Here is a 26,103-nt window from a genome sequence, read left to right as displayed (position 1 = left end):
TAACCAACATAATTAAACTTGGCATCTTTTGCTCTTTAGTGGTTTTCACAGAAGTGCAATTTTTTTTAATTGGAAAAAACTCTTAGAAATTCTAAGTCATTAAGTAATATCTCCTCAGGTTCCTGTTTATAAGAGTTTCCAAATGGATTTCAGATTTCCAAGTTTTAATTTAGTACTTTGGAAGGACACTACAGAGGAAATACTTGAATTTCTTCTGAGAGAGGCCAGCTTGGACATGTTTCTAATTAACTTCAGTTGAACTACAGATGTGTGAAAAAGTACTCAGTACATGAAAACTATGTGAGAAAAAAGGGACACAGGTTTTTTCTGGAATACGGAGCCAGCCAGAATACACAGAGCGGTAGTATCACATACCAGGAGTCAAATTATTAAGTTTATGTGGAAAATGTATATTTTCTGTACATGGATTTTTCTCAGGTGTGAAATCTAACACTTCAAAAGGCACAAGTCAACATACTCTAGTGTGTAAGAAAATATTTTCTTGGGTAAATGAAGAGTGTAACTGACCCTTTACCATCACATTCACGGCAATTCCTCTGAGATTAAGCATGCGGTTTCAGGTTTCTGATTAAAGAGGAAAGGCTGGGTTTTATTTCTTACCAAAGTTACTCAAGCAATAATTGCTCTCCAGCGTCCCCGTCCGTCTACACTTCTGCTGACACAGGGCCACGGTGGGTTTTAAACCTTCATTCAGAGAAGAAAGACATAAGATTCAGGAAAATGAATTCAAGTATAATTGGTGTTTAGATCTGAATCTACCAATTTAAAATTCCCATATATTTCCCTGAGCCACCAATCTGTCATTGCAGTGAAATAATTAAAAAGCATGCAAAGGCAACACTTCATGCTACCAACCCCTGCTCTAATTTCTTCAGGGTAACTCAATACCCTCTGCTGAGTTTTAAACCTGAGATCAAAGATAACCCAAATTTAGCCCTATTCTCTTCTTCCTTTATATATAACTAATGCTGTAACCAAAAATAGATACAGTCTCATGTGCCCTGCTTAGAAAAACCCAGTACAACAAATATGAACACAGGAGATGTAGGTTAACTCCTCATTTTCCAAAAGGAATCCTATGGGTCTCCCCCGGAGGGTGGAGGGCACTTTCTTGGTGCATCTGAAATACACAGTTGCCCAAATGTGAGCAGTACAGGTTTCTGGGAACACTGCTCATGTGGTAAGGTGTGTTATAGCTGTAATTAGATGCAACCAATCACTAAACATTTATTTTGAGCCTGTAAGGATTATTAGTAAGGCATTATTCATTGCCTAGAAGGATCTTAAGAACCTAGAAGTAGACAAATTTGAAAGTACAACTAAACAGATAACCACAGTGGTTCTCAGTCAGGGGTGATTTTGCCCACTAGGTGACATTTGGTAATGCCTGGAAATATTTTTGGTGATCACAGCTAGGGGATGCCACTGGCATCTAGTGGGTATATAACCAGGGAGGCTGCTAGACGTCCTACAGTGAACAGGACAGCCCCCAACAGCAAAGAATTTTCTGGCCAAAAATGTAAATAGTGCCAAGGTTGAGAAACTGTAATATGATGAAACGAAATGAAATGAAAATAATCCTCATTATCATCATTAAAAATGTTTCCAAAATATTTCCTAATGATTCACTTCTATGTGGCAACATGCTAGGAAGAATTAAACAAAGCTGTCACAGAACAGTACTTGGTAGGTAAGAATTTACAACTGTAATATTGCCCTGCTAATATGTTCTAACTTTTCTGTGAATTTACTCTTAATTTGTACCCCTACTTAACTCCAAAAAGGATCCAAAGTGGATTATAGTATTAAAATATATACAATTTAATGGTAAAATACACACAATTTAATGGTAAAATACACACAATAGCATATATATGGAGAAAGAGCTCAGAAAGCAGTTAGAGGGACTGTTGTTCCAGGAGTTGGGGACCTGAATTTACCTAATTTGCTGAGTCAAAAGGCAGTGGCGTTAGTGGTTCTCCCTGTCTGATGAAAGAGCATCTTTTCACGTGGGCCACTGGAAACCAGCTCCTTCTCGACCTCGGAATGCTAGTCTGGAGGTGGGGTGGGTGTCCCCCACGGCCCCTTCTCTCCCTTCGGGACATCCCTGCTCTCTTGCCTTTCAGCCATCAGCTGTCCCACCCTGACCCTCGCCATGCTCCAGTCCTCTCTGTTGCCCTGCACTCCCCAGCAGGGCACCTGGTTCTCAGCCCTCCTCTCCATGTGCTCCCGCGGACGTGCCGGTGGGTCCTCCCTCCTCGGGGACGATCCCTCTCGGTGCCGCCACCCTCAGTCCCAGGCTTCCATGTCCTCCTGCTGAAGTCTCATCACCAATCTCCCAAGGGTAGACACCCTGTCAGCCAGTGTAGCCTCCTCTCCTTCAAGCTTATTTAGCTACTCTCAGACTCTCATGAGTACTTGCTTTCTGTCTTCAGAGGTTCAACTCATTGACCCCTCGCATTCTTCCCACTCCGCCCTCCTGGCCCGTCTCTACTTCCTTAGCTACTCCACTGACTTTCCACGGTCTGTTATCTCACTTTCTTGACAATATGTTAAGCTCCCTTTCCCCTCTGCCCTCCAACCCTTAGGAAGCCTGAAGGAGCCTCTGCGTCTCTTTCTGTGCCTGCACGTAGACAGCTGAGAACACAAATGGACCCTCGTCCAAGTGACAAGCTGTCTCCAATTTCCACAGCTGTTTTTCGGATTCTCCCAACCCCCCGGGGCTCCCACCTCCCTTCTTTCTCATTCTCAGCAGGTGACCTTGCCTATTTTCTGGGGAAAACAGAGATCATAGAAGAAAATGTTCTCGAAGCCCCACCAGACCTCCGAGCTGTCTTTATCTGCCCCCCTCTCTTCTTTCCTCCCCGAGAGAGGAGGCTGCCCATGTCTGGTCCAAGGTCTGGCCTTCTGTGCGTCCTCCGGAGGTCAGACCCGCTCCTCTTTGTGGAAATTTCCTCTTCAGTTTATTCCTTCACTCTGCCCTTCTGTTCTCCTGCTGTGCCGGCTACTTCCCATTGGCTTTACCACGTTCACACCCTCCCTTAGGCTTGAACCTGTGGACTGAGTTGCTGGACTTAGTGTCAGTTTCCTCGCCTTGCTCCACACGCCCCTCACCCCCATCTGGCTTCTGCCTGCACAGCTCCACTCATAACCCTTGCCAGCGTGTCCAGTAGCCTCCACGTCATGAAATCAGATGGTAACATTTTGGTCCTGCCGTTGTTTGAAGTCTCATCAACACTTGGCTCTTCTGACTACCCCCTTCTCAGAGACACCTGGGTTCCCCCCACATCCACCACCTCCCCTTGGCTGCTCTTTTCATTCTTCTCTGCCAGCAGATCCTCCTCTTTAAAGACCTGGAGTTTCTAGAGATTGAATTCCAGCCCTTCTTCTCCTTTCCCTGTAACCTCTCCCTAGGAAATAGCATTCTGCACCATGGCGTCAACCATGTATATGTTGAAGATTCAAATTTAAATCTCTTGCTTAAATCTCTCTTCTGGCCTGGAGGCCCGTAGATCTAACTGTCTACATAACAGCTCCATTTGCTTGTCTCACAGACACCTCTAACCCCACAAGGGCACAGCTTAACTTATGAATCTACCCCTCAACCTACGACTCTCCTTCTATGAATGGTAACATTGTTCCTCTGAGTTGTGCAAGCCAGGGACCCGGGAGGCATGCTTCTGGATCGCTCTAGTCCAATTAACCGCTGAGCCCTGTCACTGTCTCCCAAGGTCTCTGGCCTGCATAACTGTCAGTGTCCCTTGACCGTCTCTGTATTTCCGTCTGGTGCAGTTCCCCTGGACAACCCCAAGAACATGCTGACCCTCCTGACCCCTACAGTCCATTCACCTCACTGGGGCCTCACAGAGTGATCTTCGTAAAGTGTGAATCTAATCCTGGACTTTGCTTAAATCCACCAACAGCTTCCCCTGCACTTAGGATAAAACCCCAACTACTTAGAGCTTCAGTGGTGAGGTGGTGGGGCCTAAAGATGAACCCAGCAAGAGAGGCTACGTACAAAGTGCCAAGGGGCTCGGCCCCTGTGCCGTCCAGTATGGCAGCCACTGGCCACGGAGGCTTTTAAATTTTAATTAAATTAAAAATTCAGATCTTTAGTAGCACTCGTCACATTTCAAGTGTTCAGCAGTGGCCACTGTATTGGATGGCACAGGTGGAGACAATGAATTTAAGTGGGAGAAGGACACAGTCTGCTGTGTGTGTGTGTGTGTGTGTGTGTGTGTTTATGTATGGGGCATTCAGTGGGGAATTAAGACAGAGGAAGGGGACCCTAAGAGTGTGGCTACAGTTGCTGTGGACCATGCTTGGGAAAACAGGTGGAGAAGCAGAATTGAGACAGAAAATAATGTGATAGAAGTGAGTTACATTAGATATGTTTTCATTTAAATGTCTAGCAGCTGCAAAACTCGAGGAGAAAATTACAAATTCATGTTTGCAATTTCAGAGAAAGTTTAGGACTGGAGATAAAAGCTGGGGAACCACAAGACAAAAGCTGGGGAACCACGTGAGTGCAGACAGATAATTCACTGGAAAGAATAGGACACCAGGGTCCACTGAGATGGGCTGAAGAAATATTGCTGTAACGTGCGGTAGTACACCTTCAGGCCACAAGGTGGCACACTGTGGGGTGCTCAGAAAAATCAGCCCTTCTAGAAGTGCCTGTACTCAGGACAGCCCTGCTCAGGGTAACTGCAGAAAATGGTGGGCAGTAAAGCTGGGTTTATCTCAGCCTATTTCATATCTTAACCTTAGATCCTTCCTTCCCACTTTTTTCCTCCTCCCTGTATTTAGATTTTGAAATCTCAGGCCTGAAATCCTGGTGGGTGGAGCTGACAGGTTACAGAGACAAGATACAGGGACCCACACTTGCCCCTCCATTTCTTAGATAATACCAGAGTTTCCCGACTGGCTTCTATAATACCTCAAATATTTCTGTTTGATTTACTCCAATTTGAAAAAATAATACATTTTGTATGACACATTTTGGAGCATACCCCCTCCCAAAAAAGTCCAAATACTGGCAGATGTGAAAACAGGCAGGTATCAGAGCCCTGAAACTTTAACCTAAAACACTACAGTTCTATGTAATAAAAAATAAACATAATTTTATAAGTGCCAAGAAATAAAAAGTAGGCTTGTAATGATCTGTGCCAAAACAGGGTTCCTAGCATTTTTAAGTGACCATAATTTTCTTAGGTAACGGTTTAAAATTATTAGCTTAGATGCATTCTTACACCTTACACTTTTCTTTAATTCATGGAATCATATTATTCTCTTCCATAAGTTTTCATCTTATTTAACTTATTTTAGTCTCAAGTATTTTCCTCTTATTTAATTTTTTTTTCTACTTCAGAAGAATTTCTCTTATACTCCTCAAGTTTGTGTACAAACCTCAAATGAGAAAAACTTACTTGTAGTCACAGGAAAGGTGGTGGTAACAGGTGGTGCTGTAGTTGCTGGCAATTTCTTTGGCCTGAATTTGTAGTGAGCGATAAACCCATCTGCAGTTAAACTTAAGTCTGATAAAAACTGAATGAGAAGTTCATTTCTCTCAGATACAATTGGCCTAAAAGAAAAAAAGATGTAAATACATATATATTTAAAAATTTAGGTGACACCTCTCTGAAATGTAGAATTTTCTAACTTTCCATCAATTTCTGACGATAGGTTATTCTTTGTTTAAACTGAAAAGCTGAAATACTTAAAAAGATGATGGTCTTAATCTGCTCAGTATTAATGCAAATAGCTAACATTTACTGAACGTTTGCTCAGTTAGAAACGTGCTTTATGGAAACTCTTGAATTCTGTCTTCCCAACAACCCTGTTATTATCCCATTTTCATGGAATAGGCAAGTGAAGATCAGAGAGTTCAAGTGGTTTGCCCAAGGCCCTCGGTTAGTTTCTGGGAGAGTCAGCATTTGAAAGGACCAGGTGCCTTTAGAGACGCTGGTAGACATTGGGACCAATGTAAACACTGAAGCTGCAGCTGGTTCCTCACAAGCACTGCAGGGTTTGGCCTGACTTGGCAACCACACAGCTTCTTTGAACTAAGACTCTGAGTTCCAGCTGGCCTGGGGAGCTAGGGATGCTGGCCCTGGGGAATCAGATGGAGAACTTCGGTGAACAAATTCCCACACCCTGTGAAGACACCACCAAAGGGATCACCTCAGTGGGCTGGTCACCTAGGGATAAGAAAGCCAGGCAGGGTTTAATGGGACTTTCATTTCATTGTTAATGAGAGTTCTTATGCGTGCCTGAAATGGCACGCATTCTGTTTATAATCTGGGTAGCAAAATGCTGTGAAGGAGAAAGAGAAAGTGATTACTTTGTTTTGGTGGTCATGAAAGACATCATTAAGAATTCTAATTTTAAAGCAATTTTAGGGGCATGCTGGTACTAAAGGTTTAGTGGCGATAATAACTGAGGCTCAGAAGCTCTGTTAAATCTTAGGGGATAACTATATTATACAAGACGGTAGTTTCATTTAATCTTGCTATTGTTATTTAAACAATGGTTTAAAAATGCTGTTTGGCTAATTTTATTTTAAAACTATTTAATTCAGAAGTGGAAAATTTATTTAATTGAGTTAATTGGTGGTTTGACTAAACTCCTTTTTTTGAGGCGTCTTCTCAGCTGAATCACTTCTTAGCCCTCACGGACAGTAAGTAATGAGGCAACCTATAAGCTATTTTGAGTGGAGCGGGTGGAGGGGAAGGTAGATCTGGACTTGACCCAACCAGTTAGAAAAACTGCAGGATCTTTTCTGTCCTGAAGGTTATTGCCTTCTTAGCCAAGGGATGAGACAAACCTAAGAGCAAGCGCTGTGACCCACATTTAGAGTTCCAGTCACAAAAGCGACCAAGGTCATTTAAATAATGCTTCTGAGAATCAAGCCTGGAACAGAAGTATTTTATCTTGCTTTTGAAAACACATTCCATTGAATAAATACAGTGTGCAGGGAACACAGTTCTCAACTACAAGTACAAATAAGACACGTTAATCTTGTTTAGATGATAAAATTACAAAAAGCACTTCTTATAAGCAGCAAAGAAAACCTTAAGATCCAACCAGGTCAGCCTTCTAGGCATGATGTTATAATCCTAGTGATCATTCACTGCCTTTTCTATGAACTAATCTTGGAAGCACGATATTGGAAGCTGAATTTTCTCAAGGAAGAGTCTTTTAGTAACAAAGATATGCTGCCACTGAGTTATGCTGCTACTGAGCTTTAGTATGAATGCGACAGAGTCACAGTGCCATAAATGTACTGAGGGCAGAGTGCTGCATCTGCAAATTAATGTTACAAATCGCTAGGAAGGCAAGGGGGCATCTCACTTGGACCCACTCCCCACTGGCAGATCCCAGGAATGGACTGAGGATGCTGACGGGCGTCTTACTGAGGCGGCTTATGTGAGCTGTCTCTGCCTTGTCATCCACAGCCTCTCTCTTCTTTAATCACTACAGCCAACCAGCCACCAAGTCCTGCCAATTTTGCCTCCTAAGTATTCCTTGATCCACCTCCTCTTCATCTCTACCACCCTTCGCTACCACCTCAGCTTTCCCGGGACCACTGCTACAGCCTCCTTGCCAGCTCCCTGCTCCTCTTGTCTAAGGGCGGGCGTTCTAGAAGCCCCGGTCCTGTCACTTCCCCTAACTGCGCTTCGAGAGTCCCCATGTCTGCAGGACGTGGAACCCAACTCCACTCTCCGCCTCCTTGCTCTCTGGGCACCCACTCAAGGTTCAGGCTCCAGAATAGCATATATCTCCCCTGTGGATCTTCAGTAACAGAGTCCCCTCTGCTTGGAATGAGTCTGTCCTAAGTTCTGCCTCTAACTCTCACTCTTGCTTCAAGACTCAGCTTCAAGAGGCATAATCTCTTTTCCCAAACCTCCCCTGACCTCCCACCACTTGTCCCGACTGGACCAAAGGACTCCTTGTCAGAAATCCACCAGGACATTCCGTTGCCAATCTACCTATCTGCCTTGTTTTGGTCCTTCCCACTACTTACCTCTGTATCTTTTATTTTATCTTTGTGTTCCAGGTCCTTAGCATCATGTCTGCCACACGGCTAGGGTACATATAGTACATGTTTCTGAACTGAATCCAATGGTATCGATACTGATTTGAACCAGGCACAGGGATGCTGAAGTGATGTCCCCATTGCCCCCACCCACCCTGAGTTTTGTGCTTCTCCTTTCCTTTTGTCTACAGATTTACTCAAACATATGCATCGTGAAACCAGATATTCTATAGGTTTGCATTTTTTTAAACTTGATATAAATGAAAGAGTATAGTGTGTCTTTTTCTGTTATTTTTTTCACCCTCAACATTATAACTGTGAGATTCATCCACTGTGCTCAGGGCTGTGTAGTGTGAACGATAACAGAATCGAACTATTCTCTTGTTGATAAACATTGTGCCGTTCACTCTCCCCCCAGTACAAATAATATTAATGAGAACATTCTTGTATATGTCTTGTGATACACAGGGACAAAACTGTCCATGAAGAGAGTAGGGTATATGGTCTATACCAGGTCAGAGGATACAGGCTCATTTTCAAATTAAAAAAAAAATTGTTTATTTTTGGCTGTGTTGGGTCTTTGTTGCTGCGTGCAGGCTTTCTCTAGCTGTGTCCAGTGGGGGCTACTCTTTGCTGCAGTGTGCGGGCTTCTCACTCCGACGGCTTCTCTTGTTGTGGAGCACGGGCTCTAGGCGTGCGGGCTTCAGTAGTTGTGGCACGTGGGCTCAGTAGTTGTGGTTTGTGGGGTCTAGAGTACAGGCTCAGTAGTTGTGGTGCATGGGCTTAGTTGCTCTGCGGCATGTGGGATCTTCCCGGACCAGGGCTCTAACCCGTGTCCCCTGCATTGGCAGGCGGATTCTTAACTACTGCGCCACTAGGGAAGTCCTTATTTTCAATTTTATTAGATACTGCCAAACTGATTTCCAAAGTGATTGTACCAATTTACATTCTTGTCAAAGATTTATTCACTGTGCAGATTTCTTCTTTGGGGAATGCCTTTTCATGTCTTTTGTCCATTTTTTCTGAGTTGTTATCTTTTCCTTAATAATTTTTAAGGATTTCTTGATATGTTTTGGAACCTAGACCTAGGTCTTTTTCAAATATATCAAACATTTTACAAATATCTGTTTCCGTTTTGTGTCTTCTCTTTTCCCTCTCTTTAAGGTGTATTTTGAAGAGCAGAAATTCTCATTTCAGTTCCCAATCCATCTGTAATTGATGTTTGTGTGCTATTAGATATGAATACAATTCATTTTTCCCATAGAAGCAAAAGTTGTCCCTGCCTCATTCTTCAATAGGGTCATCCTTTATCTGCTGATCTGTGCGTCTCTGGGATATGTCTAATCTGCAGAGACATGTGGATATGTTTCTGGCCTCTCTTTGATGTTTTCATTAGTCAATTTTTCTACCTCTGTTAAAACCACACTCTGTCTTAATTACAACAGCCTTCTGACCTGGCTCTGCCATGGTTGGTCAAATCCCCCTGCCAGTTCCTTCTCCTTCAAAACTGTCTTAGTTTTGTCCCCTCCCCTAGCAATGCCATGTACATTTTACAGCTGGACTGTCAGTTTTAATGGAAAGCCAATCTTTAAAATTTTTAGATACTACTGATTTTTCCTATTCATTTGAATAGTACATAGCTCCATTTATTTAGGTCTTATTAAAATATCTTTTAGTAACGTTTTATAATTTTCTCTATTAAGGCCTTGTACATGATTTGTTAGATTAATTCTTGAGTTTTTTTTTGTTATTGCTATTAAGATACCTTTTAAAAATACAAACTTTTTTATTCAAGCTATTTAAGATAGTCTTATATAAGTTAATGTTTTCAACTAATAAAAACATAAGTTTACAAGTCACACTTTAATTTGGTAATATATAAAATTAAATTAATAGATTTTTCTAAATTCAAACCAACCTTGAACTCCTGGTCATAAAGTATTTTTTGATTGTTAGATTTGGCTTGCTAATATTTTTTCTTTTAGGATTTATTTTTCATCACATTCATAAGTGAGATTGATCTTCAGTATTCTTTTCTTTGTCCTTACCTTGTTTTGGTGTCACTATACTAGCCTTGTAAAATTTGTTGTGGAACAATCCCTATTTCTCTCTGGAAGAATCTGTGCAGTGTTGGAATTATCTGTTCCTCAAATGTTGGTTAGAACTCATGGAGGAAAACAACCGGGGCCTGTTTTTTTCCTCCCTTGATAGGAAGACTTTTCAACTACAGATCAAATTTCTTTAATCGTTATTCTGGCTTTTTCTTTTTCCTGCGTCCATTTTGCTTAAAAAAAAAGAAAAGAAAAGTGTTCTCTCCAATGGTTGGATGCAGTGTTCTCTATCCATTAGACCAAGCCTGTTGCCTTCAAATCGTCTACATCCTAATTTCCCATATTGAAAGAGATGTGTTAAAAATCTCCTACTGTAACAGTGGACTTTGTAGATTTGTCTTTTAATTTTTATTATTTTTCTGAATTAGATATTTTGATGTGCATACAAGTTTATAATTATTATACTTTCCTGATAAACTGCACCTTTTATCATTATATAGGAACTATTTCAGAACTGCTTTCTGCCTAAAATTCTTTTCCCTGATATCAATAAAGCTATGCCAGTTTTCTTTCAGTTAGCATTTGCTTACAATAGATTTTTCTATCCTTTCATTCTCAAATACTCTGTGTTCTTATTTTTTGGAGACGTGTCTTATAAACAGCATATAAATGGATTTTACTTTGTTATCCAGCCTGACACTCTTTGTCTTTTCATCAATGATTTGATCCATTTGCATTTATATTGATTACAGGTACATCTAGATATATTTCTATGGTCTCCTTTGGTGCTTTTTAAAAAAAAAAAAATCTTTATTTATTTATTTATTTATTTTTGGCTGTAGTAATGTCATTGCCACTTTTCCTAGTACTGTATGTGACGGTGTGAAATATCTTGCACCAAAACAGTCATGTGTTGCACCAAAATACAGCACAGAGGAAGTTAAGTAACTTGCCCAATGTCATGTATCTAATAAGCGGCAGAGCTCTTAGCTCCATAAATATTTGCTGATAAATGCACAGTACCTTTCAGGCTCACTCAGCAAGAATTTGAGCAACAATGCGAGGCAGCGTAAAGCCCCCAAAGTCCAGGACAGGTAAAATCACCTGGATCTGTCATAAGCTTCCAGGTTTCCTCATCTGGATTCCCAATAATCAGCTCCCTAGTTTTTGCTCAGAATTTTCCTCATTCCACTCTGATGCTTCAGCTCCCCCCTTGCAGGGCAGTGAGGTATCCAGGTCAGGTCTTTGGCTCAGCATCTGCCCCAGGGGCATCACCAACGCTACTTCGGTTTATCTGTTTGGCTGCCAAGCCCTCTCTACACTCTTGCTAATGTTGCCTTGCTCTCTTGGTTGGCTACTCTTTGTGTTGATGATGTACGGGACTCCACTGCCATGGAACCCAAGAATTTGAGAACAAAACAACACCACAAAATCTTCCAGAAAATACAATATAATTGGGCAATTTAATAAGAAACAAGTTTAGAGCTCCTAAAATATTAATGAAATAAAACAGGTGCTACTCACGCAGGAGGGCTGTCGCCACAATACTTCCCAATTCTTTCAGCGTCATTGATCTCCCCACCGTTAAACACGGCCACATAATCATACCGGCAGTAGTTATCACGCTCAACATCAAACTTCTCAAACTTTAATTCTATAAGCTTTAGTGAAAGCACAACATTAGAAGTGTCAGAAGAGCAGTGCGGAACAAACTCAAACAGTCTTCCTCTCCCCAGATTTGTAGGGTACCACGATTTTCCTTCTTAAAAAAATGTATTCACCGTGTTTGAATTTTTTCTTAGTGTTTACATACTTATTAGTTATCAAAATTGTGGTATTCTTTTGCTTTCATTTTTAATCATTCCTAAAGACCATCTCAAGCCCAAATCAATCCTAATTAGGATCTTAAACGTGGGAACTCTGTTCACTTACAGCTAAGAAAGTTTAAAAACACTATATAACCCCAGAAACCTATGTTAAGACTTAAATTGAGCTTGTGTTGGAGTGGGAAGCGGGGCTATACACCAACTTCATTCTTCTCTAGAGGAAAACTAATAGAAATAAAAATATTATCTACAATGTCCCCTATAGTAGTGTGTGTTGGGGTGCGTGAGATGGGTGGACACAACAGTTCCCCTTTCAAGAAAACGAGACTCACATTCCCACCACATGTAAAGAAGTCAAATTCTTTAGGACCAGAGGTTCAGGGAAGTGGGAACTGATTATGATGTCTTCTGGAAGTATGTTTGAAAACTGTGCCTGCCAAACACATTCTACTTGGTGATCTGGTTGATTTTTTAAGAGATTGCATAGAAGCATGGATACACAAAGTCAGTGCTAGATTTCTGAAGTATTTCTTAATTTTTTTTTTTTTTGCACTGGTACCAGTAGTAGTGTCCTAAATTATTCGAATCAATAAGATTTTTTTTTTTTTTTTTTGCAGTACGCGGGCCTCTCACTGTTGTGGCCTCTCCGTTGTGGAGCACAGGCTCCAGACGCACAGGCTCAGCGACCATGGCTCATGGGCCCAGCCGCTCCACAGCATGTGGGATCTTCCCAGACCGGGGCACGAACCCTCGTCCCCTGCATCGGCAGGCGGACTCTCAACCACTGCACCACCAGGGAAGCCCTCAAATCAATAAGAATTTTTGATGTAAGAGCAATCATTCCCCTCATAAGCAGATTTTTCAAGACTCCCTCCAACATGTGAATCAGAGGAAGTCTCACTGGGTTCATAAATACCCATGACACCCAGAGAGCTGGTCCCCACTCTTGCTGGATGGCAGGTGGGCAGGCAACCCTCCTTGCTGCTTATGGAATATAATAGGCATTAACTCCTGTTAGGACAGGCACACTGTTACTAGTTGTTAGCTAGTAAAGACTTAGACACAGTAACGTGGGTGAAGGTGATAACAGCAATGGCACCACAGAGAGACACAGAGGTAAAGTGTGGCTTTGAACATCATTGCCACTTATCTACATATTTATCCACTTTTAAAAAGTCAGCACCAGTGATGGGTGAATAATTGCTTATTCATACTTAACACTGCTTTAAGTTATATTAAAATATTTCCTCTTTGGGTCCTGTAACTCCTTACCGGTTAGTAATAAAATGTGTTCTAGGTTATTTAAAAATTGGCTGAACTTTTTCTACTTAGAAATTAGTCACAGAACTTTTGAAGAGAAAATAAAAATAAGTAAATAGATAGGAGGGTAAAGGGAAAGCTATGATTTTTTTAAAAGTAAGTCTTTAATAGAAGAAAATGCCCATAGATTTACATAGAAATTACTTAGGACTTAACTTTCTCATATTATTTTTCTCATTTGGACAGTTTCCAGTGATTTCAGACACTACAACCATGATTAAAAACTCAGCTGAAGCTTTTGGCTGAAGCCAAAAGTCATATAAATAAGATAAAACCCAAATTTAAGTTTAAATAATCCAAGAGAAAAACAATGGAAAAAAGATGCTAAATTGTAATCTGTGAGTATAATTAAATTCAATTTATTTAATCTAACATATTTATAAATGACACAGAGAGAAAAATGATCAATACAATCTCAAGAATTACATGATGGCTTAAATGTTTGAGAAATTTAATTTTTAAATTTATTTTAAACTATAAAATGTTTAATAGATCTATAGAATCTTTCATTATCAAATAAATGAACATATTTTTCATCTTAAAAATAAAACTGAATTTGGGGATTATGATCAAAGTGTGTGAAGTGTGTGTGTGTGTGTATGTGTGTACTCAAATCACTATCTTGCAGGGTATATTTACCTGAATAATTTTCCACTAAAGAAATGAATATATGTCAAATAATATTTGTGTAAGCAATACAAAAGATCAATTTAGAAAAGTTTTTTTAACAGTATTATAATGCTCACCATACAGTGTTTTGATTTAAGTCTATAATATTTGTAATAATAACAATTTTTTAAAAGTTATTTTCAGAATTCCACAACATAAGCTTGGTCTATTCTCATGCTAAGTTCTACCCTGCGATTAATATCTGAAAGTGGTCCCCAAAAAGGGTAAAAATTCATACAACCACATACTAATAAACAATGGAAAACTTCTCTGTTGATTGTTTTAGAGCAATGAATAAAGTTATTTGTGGGGAAACTACACAAATTTTATTTTAAACAACAACCAAAAAAAAAAAAAAACCACACACCACCAGTTTTCTCATCAGACACCTTGTTCTTAGAAAAGATGATGTGGTACGCTTGCACTGGCTTTGTTAAAGTGAAGCATTCAGGCTGTTTCTGATTTGGTGACTAAGAGGGCCATTATCAGGACATAATGCTCTGTGAGCAAATGGTAACCCGAAGTGTACATGTACTTGGGGATTTGTTATGCTTGCATGGTTATTCACTGCTGCTTATAACCCCATGCTTACAACATCTTCCACAGGGTTAAACAATCTCATGTGGAATTGGCAGACCATTTGTATTTCAAAACCTGTTTTGAAAAATCCAATTCTATAATAGGAAATTAAATCCATGACTTTGCATGTCAAATGGCACAAAGGCAATTTTAACCTGGGCCTTTGCATGAAGAAATACTGTGTCCAGGGGGTCTTCCTCACCCTGTATCTTTAACAGTTCACACTAATTCACACATGCATACTTTCTTCATGTTTTCAGGGAATCTTACCTGATTCTTTGGGGCTACAATGTGCCACACACAAGAGACTCCTGCAGGGTAATCATGGTCTGGCCAGTTGGGGGTTTTAAAAGAGCCGGAAGGTCTTTCAAGGAGTCCTCCACAATACTGATCCCCTGAAGTTATTAAAAATGAAAAAAGAAAATCCAAGTTTATGGCAATGCAACCATGGGGAAATTAGGAATTTGGAATATTGATACTATAATAAAGACAGTGGCAGATGCTTTTAAATTTTCTCTTAAAAAAATGGTTAGTCTCCTCTAAACCCACCCCCCCCAACACACACACACACACACACACACACACACACAAACACACACACACACAGACACAGAATGATCTCTAGGTTACCTGACATATCATATCAGCACAAGAGAGAGAAGGAGTGAAATCAGGGCCATAGCTTCCTTCCTTTTTCCCATTTTTTTGGATGAGACAAAACATTTGGGCATGCACTCATTCAGAAATCGTGCAGGCTCATTAGAACTCTCAAGGCAGGAGTATTATTTACTAATAATATTTTTGTCCATGCCCACGGACAAAATCTGAATTAGCTGTTATAGACAACTCTCATTCCTCGAAAACTTTTTATACTATACATCTTTCACAATTTTTAAGAATAATTTTGTTTGTAAAAACAATACATGTTTATAAATTTTCAGCAATACAGAAAAGCATTAAAGAAGGTGGGAGTGATTTCTAGATTGGGCCTGTATTGGGCAAGCTCCCTCTTGGTCTGAGAAAGTGACTGCTCCAGGAAAGTCTCCTGGACTAACAGGTATAGGTGTCACAGGGGGGCCGCTCCGTCCTGAGCAGCTAACCATGACCCTGGACTTGCCGCCAGGCATGAGCAGTTCTGCTCTGAATGAACTCAGAACAGAACCAGGAAGACTCTCTCCCAAGGGCCTCAGGAAGGGGTGCCACCGGGTGTTGCCAGGACCTGCTGGAGGTGCCCTCACACCAGACAGCACAGGCCCTGTGTGTTATGACAGGGACTGTGCTTCGTCAGCCAGTGTCCCTCTGCTGCCCTCTGTCCCCAAACCCATGGTTCCTCCCTTACCTGCACACTGAGATGGCCTTGTGTGGGGATGAGACCATCCCCCTACCTTTTCCTCTATTCCTCCCACCCCAGACCCATAACCTCATGTAGAGCTCAGACTCAGCAGTGCTGGAGGTTCTCCCTTTATGCACAAGTCTCATTATTTCACTAGGAGCTTCCAGAAGTTTCACCAAAGCCAAACTCAGCAGCATTTCTGATTGTTAGGATATTAAGATGGATGTTTAGTTTCACACTTGGTCTTCAAGAGAAAATTCTGCAGTGCTAGATTCCTGCTCTGTGCCGATATTAGCCTCACTTCTCTGGGACTGAACTGGGTTCCCCAAATACACCTAGACTCCTAGTAAAGCTGTTTCTTCATTGGTGGGGGGAAAAAATTAAAATTAAATTCGGGGTAAGATTACCTCAAATCCCACTAACCACAATGAACATGTGACAAACATCATTTCAGACCAATCTCTATGCATATGTACTGGGTTGGCCAAAAAGTTCGTTTGGGTTTTTCCTGTAACATCTTACGGAAAAACCCAAATGAACTTTTTGGTCAACCCAATACAAAAAGGTTCACAGAAATAATTTTAGAAAGATATTTTAATACAAGTTTTACATTTAATTTTACTGGGACTTAACTAACAAAGAAACACTGAAAGGAATTAATATACTTTAATAAAAATATTTCTGTGACACAGAAGCTAATCATTCTTAAAAGAAGTCTGTAAATTTAAGACAATGTGTTATAAAAATTGAGCCTTGAGTAATTTCTGTAAGTTTTTTAAAATATATATTTATTTATTTATTTTTGGCTGCATTGGGTCTTCGTTGGTGCACAGGGGCTTTCTCTAGTTGTGGCGAACGGGGGCTACTCTTGTTGCGGAGCACTGGCTCTAGGCATGAGGGCTTCAGTAGTTGTGGCACGTGGGCTCAGTAGTTGTGGTGCACAGGCTCTAGAGCTCAGGCTCAGTAGTTGTGGTGCACGGGCTTAGTTGCTCTGCGGCATGTGGGATCTTCCCGGACCAGGGCTCGAACCCGTGTCCCCTGCATTGGCAGGCGGATTCTTAACCACTGCGCCACCAGGGAAGTCCATCTGTAACTTTTAATTCATGGAAAATTTCAAGCATATACAAAGTAAACAGAACAATATAATGAATCTCTATGTATGCATCATCCAATTTCAACCATTATCATCATTTTACTGTTCTATCAATATCACTACCCAATGCTCACCACCTGCATTATTATTATTATTATTATTATTTTACAGGTTTGGGGGAGGTAAATTCAATACTCTGAAATGCACAAGTCTTAGCTGTAAAAATTTGAAAAATGGATCTGCTCGTGTGAGCCACACTCCTATGATGATAATAGAATCATTTCCCACAAAATTCCTGTATCCCTTGTCAGTCAATCTTCTGGCTTTTCGTGCCATTTTTCTAAAACTTTTCACCTTAGATTAGTTTTATTCTATAGCTTCATATACATGGAATTATACGGTGTGTCCTCTTCTGTGTCTGACTTCTCCTGCTTAGTACAATTTCTGAGATACATTCATGTTGCTGTGTGTATTAGTAGTTTGTTCCCTGACATTGCTAAGTAGTATTCTGGGGTGTGGAAACCAGAGTTTGTTCACCTATTCTCCTGCTGGTATTCATCTGGCTTGCTTCCAGTCTGGGCTTCTGCAAATAACGCTGCTATGAACATTATTGTATAAATCTCTTTGGGGACATGTATTTTCATTTCTCTTGTGTAAATATCCAGGAATGCAATTGCTGGGCCAAGAGTAGATGTAGATGTTTAACTTCATAAGAAACTACCAAGATTTTTTCCCCAAGTGGTTGTAGCATTTTTTACCTCTCAAGGGATGAGCACTTTGGTTGCATCACATCCTTGCCACCATTTAGTGCGGTCAGTTTTTTTAGCCAACCCGGTTGGTATGTAATGGTATCTCATTGTGGTTCTAATTTGCATTTCCCTGTTAACTAATGACACTGAACAGTTTTTCATGTACTTATGAGTCATTCATATATCTTTTTCTGGAAAGTATCTGTTCAAATATTTGCCCATTTTTATATTTACGGGGATCTTTATCTTTGTACTATTGAGTTCTTTATATATTTTGAATACAAATCCTTTATGAGGTAGTTTTGCAAATATTTTCTCCTATTCTGTAGGTTGCCTATCCATCTTTGTAACATTGCCTTTTATAAGCATTAGTTTTGATTTTAATGAAGTTTGCATGGTACATATTTTTCCATCCTTTTATATTGAACCTATTTTGTCTTTGTATTTCTAGTGCTTTCTTTTAGACAATTATGGTTGGGCTCTGCTTTTTAACCCATTCTAATAATTACTGTCTTCTAATTAGAGTATTTAATCCTCTACCTTTAATGTATTTATTGACATGTTTGGATTGAGTGTGCCAATTACTATTTTGTTCTATTTGTCACACCTTTCTCTTGTTCCATCTGTTCTTCCTTTCCTGCCTTCTTTGGGCTGTTCAATAATTCTGGTATTCTATTTTAATCTTTTGGCTTTTAGCTAAAACGTGTGCATTTTTAATGGGTTCTCCAAGGACTGCAGTTTTAATGGGTTCTCCAAGGACAGCTTATTTAGAGTTAACAGTGTATTTCTCCATGTACTGTATGTTTCCATTTGCTCCTCCATCCTTTGTTCAATTGTTGTCATATATATTATGTCATACATTACGCTTGCCACAATAGAGTGGTAAAGCTTTTTGTTTGTTTTGTTTTGAACAGACGCATGTAAAGAAATTAGAGAAGAAAATAAAACATAGCCTTCTATATTTACCATTTCCAGTGGCCTTCAATGCTTCCATTACCTTTGGGTTACCCTGTGGGGCCACATCCCTTCAACTTGAGGAACTTCCTTAAATACTTCTTGTGATGCAGGTGTTTATCTGAAAATGTCTTTATTTCATTTTCATTTTTTTTTGCCATTACTATGATTCCATTTTTTAAAACATCTTATTGGAGTATAATTACAATGGTGTGTTAGTTTCTGCTTTATAACAAAGTGAATCAGCTATATGTATACATATATTCCCATATCTCCTCCCTCTTGCATCTCCCTCTCACCCTCCCTATCCCACCCCTCTAGGAGGTCACAAAGCACCGAGCTGATCTCCCTATGCTATGCGGCTGCTTCCCACTCGCTATCTATTTTACGTTTGGTAGTGTATATATGTCCATGCCACTCTCTCACTTCATCCCAGCTTACCCTTCCCCCTCCCCATGTCCTCAGGTTCACTCTTTACGTCTGCATCTGTCTGTCTTTATTCCTGTCCTGCCCCTAGGTTCTTCAGAACCTTTTTTTTTTTTTTTTTTTTTTTTAGATTCCATATATATGTGTTAGCATACGGTATTTGTTTTTCTCTTTCTGACTTTCATTTTTGAAGACTAGCTGTAGAATTCTGGGTTGGTACTTTTTTTCCAGCACTTTAAAAATGCTGTTCCACTGCCTTCTGGCCTACATTGTTTCTGATTAAAAGAAAGCCATCCTTCATACCATTGTTCTTCTGTATGTAATTTGGGTTTTAGCTAATTGATTTTAAGATTTCCTCTTTCTCTTTCGATTTCTGTCATTTAATTATGATGTGCCTAGGTGTGGCTTCATTTTTTTTTTTTTTTTTTGCGGTATGCGGGCCTCTCACTGTTGTGGCCTCCCCCGTTGCGGAGCACAGGCTCCGGACGCGCAGGCTCCGGACGCGCAGGCTCAGCGGCCATGGCTCACGGGCCCAGCCGCTCCGCGGCATATGGGATCCTCCCAGACCGGGGCACGAACCCGTATCCCCTGCATCGGCAGGTGGACTCTCAACCACTTGCGCCACCAGGGAGGCCCTATGTGGCTTCATTTTTATTTATCTTATTTGGGATTTGTTGATCTTCTTGGCTCTATAAATTGATGTTCTTCACTAAATTTGGGTGGCCTCCAGCCATCATTTCTTGAGATATTCTTTCTGCATTATTATCGCTCTCTTTTTCTTTTGGGACACAAATTACATGTGTTAGACCACTTGACATTGTCTCACTGGTCTCCGAGGCTCTCTTTCTTTCATCTTTTTCCTCCTGGTTCTTCAGCTTGGATCATTTCTATTCAAATCCACTGCCTTTTTCCTCTACCACCTCCAATCTGCTTGTAAGCCCATCAGGTAAATTAAAAAATTACATGTTCTGTATCTTTCAGCTCTAGTATTACCATTTTCTTTTTTTTATATAGTTTCTTTTCTGAGATTCTCAATCTGTTTATTTTCTACACATATATTTCCCTTTAAATCCTTAAACATTTATAATAGCTGCTTTAAAGTGCTTGTCTGCTAACTGTAACTTCTGGGTTACTTTGGGGTCAGTTTTTATTGACTGCTTTTTTTCTTGAATATGGACACACTTTCCTGGTTTCATCACATGATTGGATACTGGACATTATGAATGATACATTATAAAGTCTCTAGATTCTGTTGTGTTCCTATAAAAAGTGACTTTTGTTCTAGCAGGCATTCAACTTGGCTAGACCCGAGTTCAAAGTCTGTTGCCCTGGCAGTGGGCAGCAGTTGTAATCTTTGTTTTTTTCAACCTCCAGATGATGCTTTTGTGCCAGGCCAACTGAGTTCTCCCTCATATATGCAGAGTTTAGCCATTAGCCAAAGATTTAGCTGGATTATACCTCAATTTTTTGTGCCTCAATTCTTCTTTGGGATTTCCTCCCAAAGGTTCTGGCTGCTCTCTCAAACCAGCGATGTTGCACTATAGCCCAAAGCAAGAAAAGATGAGGAGTGCCTGCAGGCGGAAGGCTGTAAGTTTAACAGATCTTGACCACTGTGGTTGTCTTCCAAGGGTAGAGGTTTCTACCCTTGGGAGTGCACATGTACTGACACGGAACGGTCCCAACTTGTAGTATGAAGTGTAAAGAAAAAGTTGTGAAACAATATGAATGTATGATACTACTTATATATTTTAAAAACTATTGCAAAAATACATACATATAAGTAAGTGCACGTAGACGGTATGGGAACTACCAGCCATGGCTATTTCTAAGAGGGGACTACAATGGGGTGAAATGTGTCTATAGCTGTATGTGTATATCTGTATGCAGGCTTCACATTTTTACTCCATGAATTTCTACATTTGAATTTTTATAAGAATATATATGGGCTTTAAAAAAGACTGATTTTTTTTATGGTTTATCTCAGAACATTGAATATAGTTCTCTGTGCTGTATAGTAGGACCTTGTTGTTTATCCATTCTATATGTAATAGTTTGTATCTGCTAATCCCAAACTCCCAGTCCATCCCTCCCCCACCCTCCCTCTCCCTTGGGAAGACTGATTTTTATTTTTAAGATTTTTTTTTGATGTGGACCATTTTTAAAGTCTTTATTAAATTTGTTACTACACTGCATCTGGTTTATGTTTTGGTTTTTTGGCCGCAATGCATGTGGGATCTTAGCTCCCCGACCAGGGATTGAACCTGCACCGCCTGCATTGGAAGGCGAAGTCTTAACCACTAGACCACCAAGGACGTCCCAAGACTGATTTTTTAATGGTCTCTTGATGGTTTGGTGGTATTTATTAGCTCTCTGTTTGAGAAGAATTGCTCTTAAACTTTAGATTAAATGAGTAAATGCATATAAAGTGCCTAGAACAGTGCCTGACACACAGGAGGCATTCAATACCCATGAGCCCTCATTATTGCTGTTATGTGGAAACGGTACCTCTTTCATTTGGTTCAGCGGCAGAGAACATGGCCATGAAGCCATTCCCAGCTGTGTTGGCATCGGAAATCATCTGCACCATCATCTTGTTGCCACTGGACACAAGAGCTCCGGGCCGGAACGTGCCGCAGAAGCGCCCAATGCGCTGGCCATTGGAGTGGCCGTTGTACACGTCCACAAAGTCATAGCGACACAGGTTGTCACTCTCCAGGTCTATGAATCGGAAATTAAGAACTACTACTTTTCCCTCGGGGACCTGCCAAGGAAAGGGCCAAGTGGAAAACCGTGTCATGAAAACAACTGAAATCTTCACATCGAGCCAATTACTAAAATAAGCAGATAAAACTTTAATACCCAAAATGATTATTTTTCTTCCCTCAACTCTGAACTAGGCCAGAAAAGATTTTCTACCATAATGCATTCCTAGTAAAAGATAAGCATTTGTTCTCTTTTGACAAATTCCACAATTCTCTAGGGTACAGGAGCTTATTCCTAGGGAGTCTGTTTCAACAAAGCTGCAAAATACTGCATCAGTCTTATTAATTGATAAGTCATTGCTGACAAAGAATACCAGTCCTGATTGGACCTTAGCACACATTTGCATATTTTAAAGCACCATGGCACTCAGAGATAGTGCTTGGCAAAGCAACATTTGAAATGTCATTTTTCACAAATAATACAATAGGATGATCTCAATATACAGAATGTTTCTATGAAGTTCAAACTGAAGGGGTGATTTGGCAATTGTGCAGTTAATTTACAGATAATCCACTTTGGGTCCTGAAGGATCCAGATCAACTATCTACAATGATTATATTAATTGAGTAATTGTTGAATCATCTCTTTTCAAAGTTGCTGAGTTTTTTATTTGTTTTCCAGGTGAAAACTTTGTATAACAGGCAGCCTTGAAACACAATACACTGATGAAAAAGATGTTTTCACTTTCTCATAAGACTTTGTTCACCATAATCTCCTCCTCCCTCCTTGTTCCCTGAATAGGTAGAGAAAATGGCTACAGGGCTTCCCTGGTGGCGCAGTGGTTGAGAGTCCACCTGCCAATGCAGGGGACACGGGTTCGTGCCCCAGTCCGGGAAGATCCCACATGCCGCGGAGCGGCTGGGCCTGTGAGCCATGGCTGCTGAGCTTGCGCATCCAGAGCCTGTGCTCTCAGAGTGAGAGGCCACAACAGTGAGAGGCCCGCGTATAGCAAAAAAAAAAAGAGAAAATGACTACAAAAGCATTTGGCAGGATTCTTACAAAAGCCCCATTCCTTTCCCAGTTCACACTATTTTAATTTCTTCATCCAAGCTGTTTAAAGTCTTGATCAGCTTTGTTTCATACTCAATAGAATAAGAATTTCATTCTGTAAAAGCTTACAGTTGACAAAGGTCAGTGATTAAAGAAAAAAAAAACACAAGCAACACTGATTGCTTCATCTTAGTTAACTATCTCAGACTCAAAGATCAACAGATGCTTTCATATAAATATGGCTTCCCCTTGCTGGTGGTAAATGCCATGAATTTTTTTTCCTATAATAATAAGAAGTGTTTCAGTGTTATTTGCCTTTTTTGTCAAACACATACACACCCAGTGTAGAAGCTGTAACAGAGTAGTCACAAGAAGAGGGATATTTTGGCTTTGACCTGGTTGCATTCTACTTGCTGGAAGCTTATCTTAAGTGTGAATATCAGAAGCTCTAAAGCAACAGTCTAAGAAGCTGATAGCAAAAAATGCAATTAAATTTTTAAGCATTCTCACGGAGATAGCTGTTGTAGAATGTCTTGTTTTTTTGTTCTGCTTTGCTGCATACAATCTCTATTTATCCCATGATCAGAAAATGATCAAAATGTGATGCCACGGGCTTCCCTGGTGGCGCAGTGGTTGAGAGTCTGCCTGCCAATGCAGGAGACGCGGGTTTGTGCCCCAGTCTGGGAGGATTCCACATGCCGCAGAGCGGCTGGGCCCGTGAGCCATGGCTGCTGAGTCTGCGTGTCCGGGGCCTGTGCTCTGCAGCGGGAGAGGCCACAACAGTGAGAGGCCCGCGTACCGCAAAAAAAAAAAAAAAAAAAGAAAAAGTGAGTCCTTTCTACTGTATGACCCAACAATTCCACTCCTGGGTATATATCCGAAAAAACTAAACACTAATTCAAAGATACATGCACTCCAATGCTCTTAACAGCATTATCTACAATTGCCAAGATATGGAAGCAACCTAAGTGTCCATCAACAGATGAATGGATAAAGAAGATGTGGTATATATAAATACAATGGAATACTACTCAGCCATAAAAAAGAATGAAATGTTGCCATTTGCAACAACATGGATGGACTTGGAGGGTATTAGGCTAAGCGAAGTAAGTCAGACAGAGAAAGACAAATACTATATGATATCACTTATATGTGGAATCTAAAAGTACAACAAAGTAGTGAACAAAATGAAACAGGCTCACAGATATAGAGAGTAAACCACAGTGGGGAGAGGGCAGGGAGGAAGGGCAAGATGGGGTAGGGGAGTAAGAGGTACAAACTATTATGTGCAAAATAAACAAGCCACAAGGATAGAGTGTACAACACAGAGAATGTAGCTAATAATTTATAATAACTATAAATGGAGTGTAACCTTTAAAAATGGTGAATCACTATGTTGTACTCCTGTAACTTATATAATCTTGGACATCAACTATACTTCATTAAAAAGGGGAAAAAAAGTGAGTCCTCTCTGCATGGTTGCATTCTTTTTCTCCCCAGCCACGTTCAACTCCCTGGGTGGAGGTGCAGAGCGGCTGGAGCTGGATTTAAGCAGTGCTGGGTGGGGAGGTTGGGAGGTGGAGGGGTGTTTGCCAAGTGAGGACTATGGTGGGGGAGAGGACGTAGGCAGGAGAATGACCATAATGGTGGACCGTGGAATCCAAGTTGGGTTATAAGCATAGAAATCAGGACTCAGTAGGGTGAGGGCAGTAACAACCTAGATCATGGTAGAAGCAAGGACAATGACAATGGAAGTGCGTGGCTGAGGAGCGATGGAGGAGAGGAAGCTAAAGACCCAAAGGGATCATCCACATAGATATTGAAATTACTGTGAATGATGACAAGGAAGGTGCTGAAGACAGTGACCATGAGCCAGGGGCTAAAATTTACAAGAAAGGAGGGAGACTGTCCTGGAGTCTTTGGATGACTGCAACAAGGAGGGACAGGGGGCATCATAGTCTTGTTTTATTTCATTCATCACAGTTCCCTGACACTGAGAAAACTGGGTGACTGTGGTCGGGCTGCTGAAATGGAATCCAAGCCTTGGATACTCATTCCCAATGGGATAAATCTTTCCTTCTCCAACATTCTTTATTTGGTCTCGATGCAATGAAAGTTGAAATTTCTCTGAGAATGAGCCACAAATAGATCAGCAGCAGAAAATGGGTTACGTCGTATAACTTTCAACACAAAACCCAACAACCCTGACAAAAACTCTTTGGAAGGAAGGTTTCAGGGGAGATCTGTACCCATTGTGGGTCTATTGGAACCACAGACGAATGCCATCTCACACTGAAGGCCAAAGAGAAATTCTACTGCAAGTGAGATGCACACTGCATCAAACCCTTTCACTGTAACACAACAGCTGTTCTTCATATTTATATAAGGAACCAAGATTGTCTGATGCTCTGTGAGGCGAACTTTGCTAAGAGTTCCTGGATTATCATTCTAAAGGACTTTGGAAAGCATATTCTCTGAAGATGACCTTCCAGTTGAAGAATCTACGGTCTGTACCCTTGATTTTTCTTTGTTAGGGATATAAAAAAATATAGAAAGGGGGCTTCCCTGGTGGCGCAGTGGTTGAGAGTCCGCCTGCTGATGCAGGGGGCACGGGTTCGTGCCCCGGTCTGGGAAGATCCCACATGCCGCGGAGCGGCTGGGCCCGTGAGCCATGGCCGCTGAGCATGCGCGTCTGGAGCCTGTGCTCCGCAACGGGAGAGGCCACAACAGTGAGAGGCCCACGTACCGCAAAAAAAAAAAAAAAAAAAAAAAAAAAAAAATATATATATATATAGAAAGAAACAGAGAGTAATATAACACACACCTGGGTACCAACCAGCCAGAATTGATCATTGTTAACATCCTGTGAATACATGTTTTAAAGTCTCCTTTAAAAAGTTAATAGGTAATTTCAGATCAGATGAGTTTTCCTTTGTCCTCATTCATAGCCTCATTCTCCCTCCTTTCTCAGAAGCAACCAGTGTCACAAATTTAGTGAGTTTTCTCCTGTGCCATGCAAAATACTTTTATATACATGTGTATGTATCCATGCAAAATACATAGTTAGGTTTTTGTGTCCATTTTCCCTGAAAGATGGAGCTCTAGAAGGTAAGGATCCCCCCCTGCCTTGTTCACTGTTTCATCCCCATCTTCTGGACAGCACGTGGCCCCAAGTAGAGGTGCATCCTAAAGATTTATTAAATGAATGAATCCATCAAGAGCTAAATGGACACCGGCTTCTTTGCACAAATCCTGGACGAGGCACCTTCTGGGTGGCTCTGCCTCTTGGGT

At 40.7% G+C, this 26,103-nt stretch overlaps 1 protein-coding gene across 1 annotated transcript in view; it reads right to left on the bottom strand.

Moving 5' to 3' along the window:
- The window catches only part of PCOLCE2 (procollagen C-endopeptidase enhancer 2), a 68,626-nt gene that overhangs the window by 5,312 nt on the left and 37,211 nt on the right, over window positions 1–26,103 (bottom strand). The window contains exons 3-7 of the mRNA XM_060100219.1: window positions 21,565–21,820; window positions 14,775–14,899; window positions 11,635–11,771; window positions 5,451–5,605; window positions 622–705 (exon numbers count right to left, since the gene is read on the bottom strand). Coding sequence (XP_059956202.1) covers window positions 622–705; window positions 5,451–5,605; window positions 11,635–11,771; window positions 14,775–14,899; window positions 21,565–21,820 — 757 coding nt within the window. The remainder of the gene's footprint in view (window positions 1–621; window positions 706–5,450; window positions 5,606–11,634; window positions 11,772–14,774; window positions 14,900–21,564; window positions 21,821–26,103) is intronic.

This window comes from Mesoplodon densirostris, chromosome 5 (genome assembly GCF_025265405.1).
Source record: "Mesoplodon densirostris isolate mMesDen1 chromosome 5, mMesDen1 primary haplotype, whole genome shotgun sequence".
NCBI lineage: Eukaryota > Metazoa > Chordata > Mammalia > Artiodactyla > Ziphiidae > Mesoplodon > Mesoplodon densirostris.
Note: the sequence above shows the minus strand (reverse complement) of the source record. Positions and strands in the feature narration are given on the sequence as shown.